At 37.0% G+C, this 11,917-nt stretch overlaps 1 protein-coding gene across 1 annotated transcript; it reads right to left on the bottom strand.

The window, feature by feature from the left end:
• Positions 1-3,732: 3,732 nt before the first annotated feature.
• On the bottom strand, positions 3,733-11,645 carry LOC125219422 (DNA repair protein UVH3). The gene is made up of 15 exons (XM_048121396.1): positions 11,499-11,645; positions 11,168-11,418; positions 10,899-11,071; positions 10,705-10,825; positions 10,539-10,616; positions 10,394-10,447; positions 9,981-10,165; positions 8,086-9,862; positions 6,649-6,843; positions 6,294-6,379; positions 5,607-5,811; positions 5,392-5,528; positions 5,222-5,306; positions 4,532-5,020; positions 3,733-4,449 (listed from the first exon to the last, which is right to left on the bottom strand). Exons 1-15 carry the CDS (start codon positions 11,584-11,586, stop codon positions 3,871-3,873), a joined length of 4,503 nt encoding a protein of 1,500 aa, XP_047977353.1. The 5' UTR covers positions 11,587-11,645; the 3' UTR covers positions 3,733-3,870.
• Positions 11,646-11,917: the final 272 nt, after the last annotated feature.

The raw sequence follows: 11,917 nt of genomic DNA, 5'->3' as shown, positions 1-11,917 counted from the left end.
TCTTCTCTACCTTATTCTATCTCTTATTTTATTATTTCTCCACTTTAACTATTTATTATCATTTTGTAATCATTTTTACAAAATGAGTGAAAAAAAAGTAAATGTGACAGTTAATACGGGACGGAGGTAGTATCTAACAATAAGCCCGCGGGAACAGTATAGTTGATTCCGGAGGGCAGATATACAAGAATGACAAATATCGATATTCTAATTGGGTAATAGTAATAATTAATCATTACACAAATAAACTAAACGTTCAAATTCGAAATTGATAATATAAAAATTCTGAAAAAATATAAAAATTCTAAAAAATATACATATTGAAAGTGACACATAAAAATAGGTGTGAATTTAGTTAACGGACAATATATACATGCTTTGAAATATGACGTCAACTCTCAAGTGACAAAATTAAAGCAAATAAAAGCTTTAAAGGGTCATGACGAACGTTATAAACTACTCCGCCCCCGTCCGCCATTTAAAGAGCCCTTTTGCTATTTTGATTTGTACTCCCTCCGTCCTTTCCCAATATATTAGAGTCCTTTCTTTTGGGCACAAGAATTTAGGAAATGTTGTTTTGTGGTGTAAGGGGAGTTGGTAGTAAAGTAAATTTTTATCATAAATAGAAATAATTCAAATATGTTGGGACACCCCAAAAAGGAATAAGGGTCTAATATCTTGGGACGGAGGGAGTACATTATTTATAAAATCATTTACTTTATTCTACTTTTAGCATGCAAACCTCACGTTCCACCACCCTTTTAATCTCATAATTCAATATAAAACTAATTACTTTAAATTGGTCTCGCATTCCACTCACTATTTACTTTTTCTCCACAAAATCAAGTAACTTTTTAAAATCGTGCTGAGTCAAAAAGGCTCTTTAAATGGTGGACGGAGGGAGTATATAACAATAAGTCCTCAGGGGCGTTGTAGTTGATTCCGGAGGGGGAGATTTACTAGAATGACCAAAGATCGATTCTACTACTGTCGTGTAGTTGCAACATATCTCAAGCACAAGTGTGAGGCCTTGAAAGGTGTCTTTATGGCAGGACAGTGGATTACAACCCTTTCCCCTAGCAGGCCACTGCGTACTACGATTGAACATCCCTCACAATACTGTTGGGCCGGAATATAGGAAACCTTTGGAATTGAGGATTCAACGTTTTTATTTTGCATGATCTGTAACAACAAAACAATTATCTATAGATAATCAATTAATTAGGCATACATGTATCTAGCATAAATAATTAATGGAACAAAATACTACTAAGTGGTTCTCCCTCCGTCTCATAATAGATGTCACATTTTCCATTTTAGTTTGTCCCACAAAAAATGTCACATTTCCTTTTTCTAGAAATACTTCCTCTTAAATTAATATAAATATAATATTTTCTCTCTCCACGTAATACGCAAAACAACATTTCCTAAAGTCCCATGTTATTCCCTAAGTATGTCATCTATTGTGGGACGTGGGGAGTTTATTTTTAATTATAACTTATATCTACCCATAATCATGTATTTGAATGAGTACATTTCACTTTACGGAATACTCTCTCTGTCCGCCATTAGGAGTCTCATTTCTTGGCGGCACGGGTTTTAAAAAATGTTAATAAAAGTGGGTGGAAAAAAATTAGTGGAATAGGGGTCTCACTTGTATATATTAGTTTTGAATTAAATGTGAGTGGAATGAATTAGTGGAAGGTGGGACCAGTGGTATAGCCAGAAATTTTATATTGGGGGATCCGAAGTTCAGGCATTTTTTTGTGTTGGAAGCGTCGAAAATTTTTGTAGCATGAGCAATGGGAAATTGCAAAAGATATAGTGGATGAATAATGAGAGAAAATAAAAATTAGAAAAACGCATAATAGAAACTAGAAATCTATGTCTGTTATCCTTAAAAAATAAGGTGCAAGTAATTAAGTAGTATTATAAGACTAAAAGTCAGATATATGCAAATAAAATAGCGGTGAGAGTAAAACTACTGGCCATAAAAGTTTAAGAAAATAAAGTAAGGAATATAGGTGGAAGGATTTGAACTTGGAAACTTAGAAATATAAGAAAATACTACTATAAAACAAATTCTTAGAAGTAAAAGTGTAAGAAAAAAAAATTAATTTGCAGGTTGAATGAATTAAACTGTGTGAACGTATAAAATAAACTCCCGGACATAAAAGAGTAAGAAAACAAAACAAGAAAAAAATTGAATTTTAGTCTAAAGGGGAATCGAATTTGGGATTTAGGAGCATAAAAATGTAAGAAAATTAAACAAAGGATAAGGATTTGAGGCCACAGGGATCGAACTCGGGTAAGTAGGGCCACTGACCAATGCCGAAACCAACCGCGCTATTTACAAATTATGTTTTATTAATAGCATATATATAATATACTAATAACTGCATTAGCTGGGGGTAGGGATGTCAATCGGGCTAGCCCACCGGGTTTCGGGCCAACCCTATTCGGGTTGCGGGTCAATCGGGTGCGGGCTAGTCGGGTTGTGATTTTCTTCGGGTTATAAAAGTTCAACCCTAACCCTAGAAGCTCGGGTTTCGGGCTAGCCCAGCGGGCTAATCGGGTTGCTATCGATAAAATTAACATGCGATCAATCCAATAAATAATGGTGAAAATTAGTTATATTTATAAATTGTAAAATATTTAATTATGATATATTTGAGATATATGCTTAAACTCAAACATAAACACCATCATATACTAATATTTGAGATTTATGCAAAATAAAACATAAACATAAAGAAATTTTAAAGTATGTTTTCGAAATTTAAATATATTTTTTTAGTGAACTTGAAGTTTCTAATTTATATATCTATTATTATGTTAATATAAATTTAATATATCATTTATAAATTTAATATATAAAATTGAAAGTTATTTGTTTAGTAGTCTATATCATAAAATAACCAATGAAGTGTCGAATTAGAGTCAAACAAATAGAACGATAGAAATTTTATCGGGTTTTCGGGCCAATCCATCGGGTTTTCGGGTCTGGCCCTAACGGGTTGCGGGCTAATCGGGTGCGGGCTAGTCGGGCTGTAATTTTATCGGGCTAGAAATTTTTAGCCCTAACCCTATAAATTTGGCGGGCTATTCGGGCCGGCCCATGGGTTGCGGGCTACATTGACATCCCTAGCTGGGGGGCCCAGTGGCCCCCCAGGCCCCATAGTGGCTTTGTCACTAAGTGGGACTCTATTACTAGTTATAGTAAAAGTGAACAGGGACTCCTATTCGCAGATGGACTAAAATAAAAAAATGAGATTTCTATTCACCGACGGAGGGAGTACATTATTATTCCATGTTTTGGCCGTATTTTCAAGGTTGTAAGAAACTTGAAGTCCCGTTTATTACATTTCAAAGTATCCGAACGCGAAATTTACGTGAATTTATTAGTCAAAATTTACTTGAATTTATTAGTCCCTCAATTTTACTTTATCTTTTACCATTCCACTTTAGAAGAATAATTGTTCAAATACAGAGTAATGGTTAATTTGTATATATAATGCAAGTAAGCATTGCATTGTAGATTCCATTTAAACAAAAAGTAGTATACATTGACAAAAATTTTGTATACGAAATTGGATATTTTAGATACTAAATTAGGTTTTTTGGGTTTGGTTTGATTTGAGCAAAAAACCAAATCGAAACCTGAATGTTCATCCCTAGTGAATATACAAATCCTGAATATTGGGGATTAGTTATGAGTTCGCCTCTGAAATATGGATAGTAAAAAACTTGCATAAGAAGGGAGCATAAAGGATTATACATAGGAAGGGAGTATACAAGGACAACACGACCGGAAAAAGTAAGCTACTGCTTCAGATTTTGCAAAAGAAAAGCACAGAGTAACACACAACCTCACTTTTTTCGCCTTTTCTTTCTCAAGTTTGGCATTGCACGAAGGGATACCATGTTCAATCTCTTGAATTCACCCTCGGTGTCACTTCTTGATGTGTCGTCGTTCCTGTCTAACTCGTTATCAGGCATACATGTGCCCTCATCTGAAGGTCTTGATGTATTGCTTTCCCGATCTTCTTTCAGCATGAGATCAGCACCAGTGAGATGATCAAGCATGGTTTCTCTTGTTGCATGGCCATCTTCATCATCTTCATTCATGCAGAACCCGCCTCCAAACTGAAGATAATCATTCGATTCTTGCCTACGGCCAGAAGGATCTTCTCTTGTTTGAATATCAATCTCACCCATTTCATGTGTCAGATCTGTCTCCAACGCATTGTCACCGTTTTTTGTTTGTATGCCAATCTCATTTATTCCGTGTGACAGATCTGTCTCATGCAATGTAATGTCACCACTCTCCTTTAGAGAATCATCGATGATCTTTACTGCACCACTGATTTCTTTATCCCCCTTTAACATTACTTCTTCCATGAAAGGCGCACCCGCGTTGTAATTCACATATTTCCGAGGTCGTCCAGACTGGAGTTAAGCAATGAGATTTCATTAAAAAAGGACTAAGTTGATACCCCACACACACACACACACACACACACTTGCATACCCTTCGTAATTGAGGAGGTTCATCAGATGTGTGGGATTGCAATACTTCACCATATCCACTATTGCTGGCATCGTCATAGCTGGTTCCAATATCAGTTTTCTTCTTTACTCTTCCACTTCTCTTTCCTTTGCCACTTCCTCGTTGTCTTCGCCGACCACGTGATTCATCATCTACACCAATAGATTCTTCCAACACTCTACGATAATTTCTTTTCCTCATCTGTCCTTTTTTCAGTGGCTCAATGGATGGTTTTGTTGTGGTAACAGCACCATCCCCTCCTGCTGAATTTAAATCTAATTGGTTTCCTTCATCTTCACAGCGCACCACTTTGCTTTTCATGCCCTTCCTGGATGATTGTTGAGGTGTTTCACCCATCACAGCAGAAGATTTAGACCCCGCTATTCCTTTGACAGCCTTCTCTATTCTCTTGCTCCGAATTTTGGCAAATCTTTCATTGAAGGTGTAAAACGCTTCCAGTCTCAGTTGCGTCTGTATCAACAGACCCACATAAACAAGTACAAAGGTGTCACATCTTTAGAAATGACAGTTATGATGTGAAAATGGAGTGAAAAGGAAAACTTTGTTAACAGCACTCCATTTTATGCACACACGATTATACCATTAGTGCCTTGGTTGTTTCTACTACTGTATTGAGTTAACAAGGCTGGAATCAAAAGGAAGAGTGATCACCTCATGCTTGCTGTACTCATTCAGCACTGGTAGCAGCAACTCATCAGCTTTAGAGGCGCCCCAGCCAAATTTCTCCAGACACAATCTAGGTGCCAATTCAATGAATGGTGAATTTTTGTCATTTCATTACGCTTCAGCCTTGAATACAGAGGTGACAGATGAAAACTCACTTGCGAAGAACAAAAAGATCCGGTTTTCCCCATGCAAATGGTTCGGTTGATTTATCCACTTGTGGGGAAACATAAGCAGAAATCACAGCATCGCTTGGAAAAGAAGAACTGACGTGCCAATTTTTGCTCACATTTCTCTGATATGCCAAGAAAATGAAAATCATGAACATAAACAGACAAACATTTGGATGAAAATGTAAAGCAAGTCAGTTTACATGCTTATCCTTGAAAATCCGTTTTTTCCTTTCAGCATCGTCGGTGCCTTTTGGTTCTTCCTTTCTTGAGTCACCTCCTGCTTCTACATCTATTTTCCCAAGGATACTAGGATCCGGTGATTCAATCCACTCTCGAAACTCACGAAGACCATCTTTCCCATGAAAAGCATTAACAACCTCAATCGCATTAACAATGCCGACACCGCTGCAATATTACAAGAGATTAATATGCAATGCCAGTGAAACTAAGAGGCTGACCACCAGAATTCCTGCAAAAGATGTTGTGACACAACAGATATCTGTACAGCAGTAATTATTACTTTAATTAACTAGATATCTCTTCAGTACATGCCGAGTCGTGTTTTATTAGCCTGAGTCTTTGATTAGTATGTTGGTTTTCTGAATTAAGTTCTTGGGTTATATTATCATTGAGTCCAACATGTAAACATATGGCCTAGGATATCATTAGGGTTTAGTCAGTTTCTCACTCATATGGCTATTGTTTCCTATGTTTCATCATTGACAAATACGTTGTGTCCTCTTTGGAGAAATAGCCTCTCTTCGGACTAGAGAGTTAGTTTCTATTTCTGTTCTTTTGTTGGTTTCACCTTCACTCTATCAGCAACTGTATTCAGGATTGACACAACAAGTAATGAAAATATTAATGACAGAAGATGAAAACTTTACCGAATGCCTTCAGTGTAATCACTTCCAAGAAGCAATGCCATATGGATTAGCTTTTCTTGATCCAAGCCAAGCTCATTCTCAATATCCTAGAAACCAACAAGTGTCAGAACACTTAAAATCAATGCTTAAGCGTAAAAAAGATAAAATTTACTACACAAAAGGTCGGTGTGGTACTTCTATGAGTTCTATCTAACCAAACAACTTTAACATGCCATGGAAATATTGAAGCAACATGATATGCAACAGGAAACCACAGCTCATTGACAAAAAGTTAATCACAAGCTCAATTGAGATATTTATGGACAATATTAATACCTACAAAACAGCTGTTATAGTATATAAGTTACAAGATCACCTTCATCAAATATGTTTCCACATATTTGCGATCATCAAAGATGTTTTTGTAGACACACTGAGACCCAAATAAGAATGCATCAGAGTCATCTGTTACCACACCGTCAACAAGATTTGATAACTCCATGAAAGCACATTGAGCTTCAGCTTCCATTGGTGCAATGATGTATGGTAATCCAAACATTTGAAGCAACTCCTACATAATAAAGAAATGTTTGCAAGTCATATAGGACAAACAAAATTAAGGAAAATTACCCAAAAATAGAAAAAAAAAAAAAAAAAAAAAAAAAAAAAAAAAAAAAAAAAAAAAAAAAAAAGAATTCCCAAAATTTCAAGCATAATCAACACCAATGCACCAAATCAACAATGAAGGCAAGGATTCCTATCATAATAATGTCACAATCAACCTCAACATTGAGTTCATTTTGTGTTTGCAAGGGAAAATAATAAAACATTATTTAGAACTGTAATGCAAAACAATTCATATCAGCAATAGAGGCACAAGAAAATAAAATAACTGCAGGCGTATTCAACACTCAACTCCATTCTGATTGTGACATGCATTAGCACAAAATTCTGTTAGAGAAAAAGAAGCGAATGGAAACTTATCGAACACTATGGAAATGAAATGCAAAATACAATAAGGAGTGAACTTCAAATTTGGTCGCCGAAAAATGCGCTTTGCACCTTTCAGGTCCCTGAATTAGGAAAAATATCGTCGCAGGTCTCTGAATAAGAAAAAAAAAATCATTTGAGGTCCTTAATTTCCCTTTATACTCATGAACCCTAAAAGAAACATAAAAGACTTTTTTTTCCCTTTATGTTCCCCTTATCTCCTCTTGTAATAGCCTCTCTTTTCTCTTTCTCCCGTCTCTCCTCTTTTTTGATATGATACTATGTATATGACAATTAAATTTTTCATAAATTAGAAATATAAATATTGTATAATTTGCCTATTATATAAGATTCTCCCACATGGAATTGCCAAATAACAATAATAATAACAACAATAATAATAATAATAATAAATTTAATGACTGCATTAACACACTCCTCCACTACCCATCCATCATCTTGTAATTGCTACCCCACCATTTCTAGCACTGAAAATCATTATATCCCCCACTTTCAAGTGATTCATATTCACATACACTGACATTATATTTGCCACATGTCAAAGCTCACAATGAAGTTGGACACACAGCCAACTAACTGGCTTATGTCAAATGCACCACAACTTTTTTAAGATGGAAAGATTGTGCCACTGAATCTTATGCACCAGATAATTAATTGTATGCAAGATCGGAATCTTCAAGCATATATTTTAATCAATTTTAAGAGAATTTTGAATATGCTGGGAAGCCCAAGTTTTTTGTTATTGTGGATGTTCAAAAGCTATAAGAGTGTGAGAAAACATAGGCATGCCCACCAAACAGACCTGACATTCAGTAAACATCTCATTGTTGACTGATCCTGCATCCCTCTCCAGCCTCCGCTGCTCACTTCCTAGTTCTTCACGTTCTTTACCTAGAAATGCAATTTCTCCCTCCAAGCGATCCTCAAGAATCCTTGGATCCTGATAATCATTACTTTTAATTTCTGTTTCCATTAAAAAGTTGCCATCCATTTCATCCTTGTCTAAATTATCTACACCAATTCCTGAATCATCAGCAGAAGTTTTGCCAGGATTCCCAGTACTACTCAAATGAACGTCTAGCTTTGCCTGAGACATGTTCTTTACATAAGCAGAACCAGAATTACGCAATATGTCATGTGATGAACCAGTGATCACAGAGCTACTCATATGATGCACAACCTTTTCAGTACAAAAATTCACTGGCTTCTTGATAACATACCCATCATTATCTTCACTACAAGCGTGTAATGGCTGTTTTTTAGAATCTGCTACTGGGAGTTTGTCTGAACCCACTAGTACCTCACCAGCTAAAGATCCCTTTTCACTAGGATTCCAAAACTTTGAGTCTAAATTGGTTGTTTCAGGACTCGGTACTACAAATGAAGAAGTTGTAGTTTCTATATTAATTTTATCAAGATCATTCATTGAGCCAAATGGTTGGTGTAAATTGTCGGCTGAGGTGAAAATCTCAGGCCCCTCTTCCCCTGGATCGGCAAATATGCAATCGGTACTCTCATCAGCCATTACCCCAGCCCTTTCTGACGAGAAATTTTCCTGAAAATCCATCACGTCTCTGCAACCTGATATATTCTCTGAACTTCTTCTAATTGCTTCCTGCAAAGCCGCTTCTTCTTCCAAGGCACCCTTTGTAAGATTTATATTGCTTTCACCTAGAGAAGAAAATGATTTCAATTGAATGTCTTCAGACGGTTCCTCACATTCGATTTCTCCCTCATCACTCATGTCCCCTACTTTCAGACACTCTGTACTTTTCTTTCCTTCTGATGCATGATTTTCTTGGAAGTCATACATCGATAAATCACCCTTTATGTCTGCTTTTCTTCTTCTATTTACCTCCTGAAGAGCAGATGCTCCTTCAAGACATCCCTTCGGAAAATGTTTCTGGCTTTCTTCTCCTTCCTCCCACTCAACTTCTTCCTCATCACTCATGCCCTCTTCTACATTCTGATATTCTGTACTTTTGCCTTCAATGGCTCCGTCCTCCCAATCATTATCTGAAGTAGTATGCAAAGGTGGTTGAGATATCATGGAATTATCAACAGAAAAGTCTGTAATTGGGTCACCAGCCACCAGACGAGCAAATAAATTATCATCAATATCGCTATATCCATCAGGCTCTATTGCAGCTTCAAAAGAAATCTCAAAAGAAGTACCAGTTAACACTACAGGCTCCCCTATTTTGTCACCATTATTCACACCAGTAGCTTCCAGCTGCAGGTTTATGTGATGTGAATCATCTGGAACACCTGGAGAATTCCTAGTAGTGGGAGATCCATTATTACCCTTTTCATTTTTTTCCATGATCTCCTGATTCATTAGTGTCCTCAAATCTACATTCCTCTGCAGATCTCGTGTCATACTGATCCCAGTGTCTCTTACATCCAAATAAGTCTCAACATCATCATGATATGCCTTTTCAGATTCAGCCACAGTTGGTTCAGCTGCCACATCAGATTTTTTCATCCGCTGATCTATATTGACAGCATGAGCAGAAGACACTACTGATGGGGGCCGACGGTCAACCCCATTTCTCTCTTGTCCAACAGATGTTAGGGATCTGGTAAAATCAAGAAAAAAAATCACTTACAAAGCATTACGGTGTTTTTAAAAAAACAATACAAAATTTTTTAAATTGTTGTACAAAGGTGCAAAGTATAAGAGACTAAAATACGCACTCTTTATCCCCGGTGAATGATGAGGAAAAAATAAATTCCCTGTTGGGTTCAGATGCAATTCGCGATGTCTGCACACCACCTATGCCCCTCCCTGCAGCAGACTTCTGAACCCCATCTATCTCACGGCGGAATGCAACTGTTTTGAGATAAGCTTCTATTTGTAACTCCGAAAATCTTTCTGGGGCCTACACAATAATACACTTGAAAGGAAAGTAGAAAAAACTCTTAAGGCTCCACGTACGTGGTAAAAAGATTAGCAATAAGGCAATAAGGCAATAATGCAAAATATATTTGCCATCAGGAAAATTAGGATGTTCATAAAGAAACAACTCCAGAAAATCTGCCAATACAAATAAGAATATACGATGTATAGACAAGGGCATATTTGAGGGCTTTATGGGAGCTGTTTATACCTTTTTGACCTTCTGGTACTTCTGCCTATTCTCAGCCATGAGTCTCTCTCTCATCTGTAAGCAGGAGATTGACAAATAAGGTAAAACACTCATGATTCATAAACTAGAATTTATAGACAGAACTCAACAATAAGATGGAAACCACCTGAACAAGAAGATCAAGTTGCATCGACGGAGGCAAAGAAGCCAAAACAGCAGGATCAACTTTATCATGCATCTCGGGCTGTAAGAAAATGTGACAAAAGGAAGCACCATGACAAAACATTTTGAGAAAGTAAGCCATGCTAGTTCAATTTATGAATCACACTTACTAGTATCATTTCCTCATCTCCATCATCGTCCTCGTCAAGAAGTTCATCATCTCGAGCACCTGAGGTTGATGCACCAATGCCAAAACCCTCATTCTCTTCTGCAGCAATAGAAGCTGCCAACCTAAATCAAATGGTTTACAAAAGTCATACTATAGTTTACAACAATAAGTAACCGAGAATTTAGCATAACTCACATCTCGTCTAACTCTACTTGACGGAAACTTGAAGCCACATCATCATCACCTTGCAACTTGTTTCCCGGCTCATTAACAGATTCTAGTTCGACGGCCTTTTTCCCTTTGATATCATTTTCCTGTCTCTGTTTTTTAAGATCTGCCGCCAACTCTTGCAATCTCATTGTCTTAAGCTATGAACAAAAAATTACTTTTCCTGGTTGATTATGAGTTGAAGGAAATGAAATAGCCCTAAATTAAGATAAAGGGGGAATTCACAAGGAACTCACATGATTGAGTAACAACTTCTCCGCAGTCTTTCTGATCTTAACCTGGGCATTCTCACGCTGGCGGCGGCGAGCGATGACAGTGCGGCGCTTGAGAGCAGGCGTGCCACCGTCGAAGACGAAAACCGGCTTAGTTCGAAGATAGAGAAGCTTGCAAATTCGACGAAAGAAGCCCAATATGTGGGCGTTCCTGACCATTTCCCCTTTTTCGTCCCGCATTGCCTTCAGAAACTGTATCATCCATATGCTCGCATCTGGAGTGTGAGAGAGAGAGGGTTTCGATCATAAAATTATTTCGATCATAAAATTAATTAAAGCTTGGAATAGGAGTTACCGATCGCGAGCCTCTTGCCGGCGAGGGTTTCGATGGAGACGCGGCGGCCCACGGGGGCGAGGAGTTCCCAGAGGCCGTGAACTCCCATTAAATTGGTTACTATTCACAAAATTGTTTATCAGTTCTACACTTTGCCGTTATTGTTGATTTTCAATTCAATTCTCCGAATCTATTTATGTAAAAATTGGTATTTTTCTGTGCCCGACCAGAATTTAAAAAATTTCAACTCAACACAAGCCGTCAAATCTCGTGGGCTACAAGAAAATATTAAAGGAAACGATGTCGTTCCCAATTCTAATTTCAAATTAATTCTATTACTAAAATTTTAAAAAAAAAATTGGTCGAAATTCTTCTTAAACCATTATGTTCCGCGTTTAATTTTGAATAGAGTAAAAGGTCAAAAATTGATTCGGAACATA

This window comes from Salvia hispanica, chromosome 4, assembly GCF_023119035.1.
Source record: "Salvia hispanica cultivar TCC Black 2014 chromosome 4, UniMelb_Shisp_WGS_1.0, whole genome shotgun sequence".
NCBI classification, from domain to species: Eukaryota; Viridiplantae; Streptophyta; class Magnoliopsida; order Lamiales; family Lamiaceae; genus Salvia; species Salvia hispanica.
Note: the sequence above shows the minus strand (reverse complement) of the source record. Positions and strands in the feature narration are given on the sequence as shown.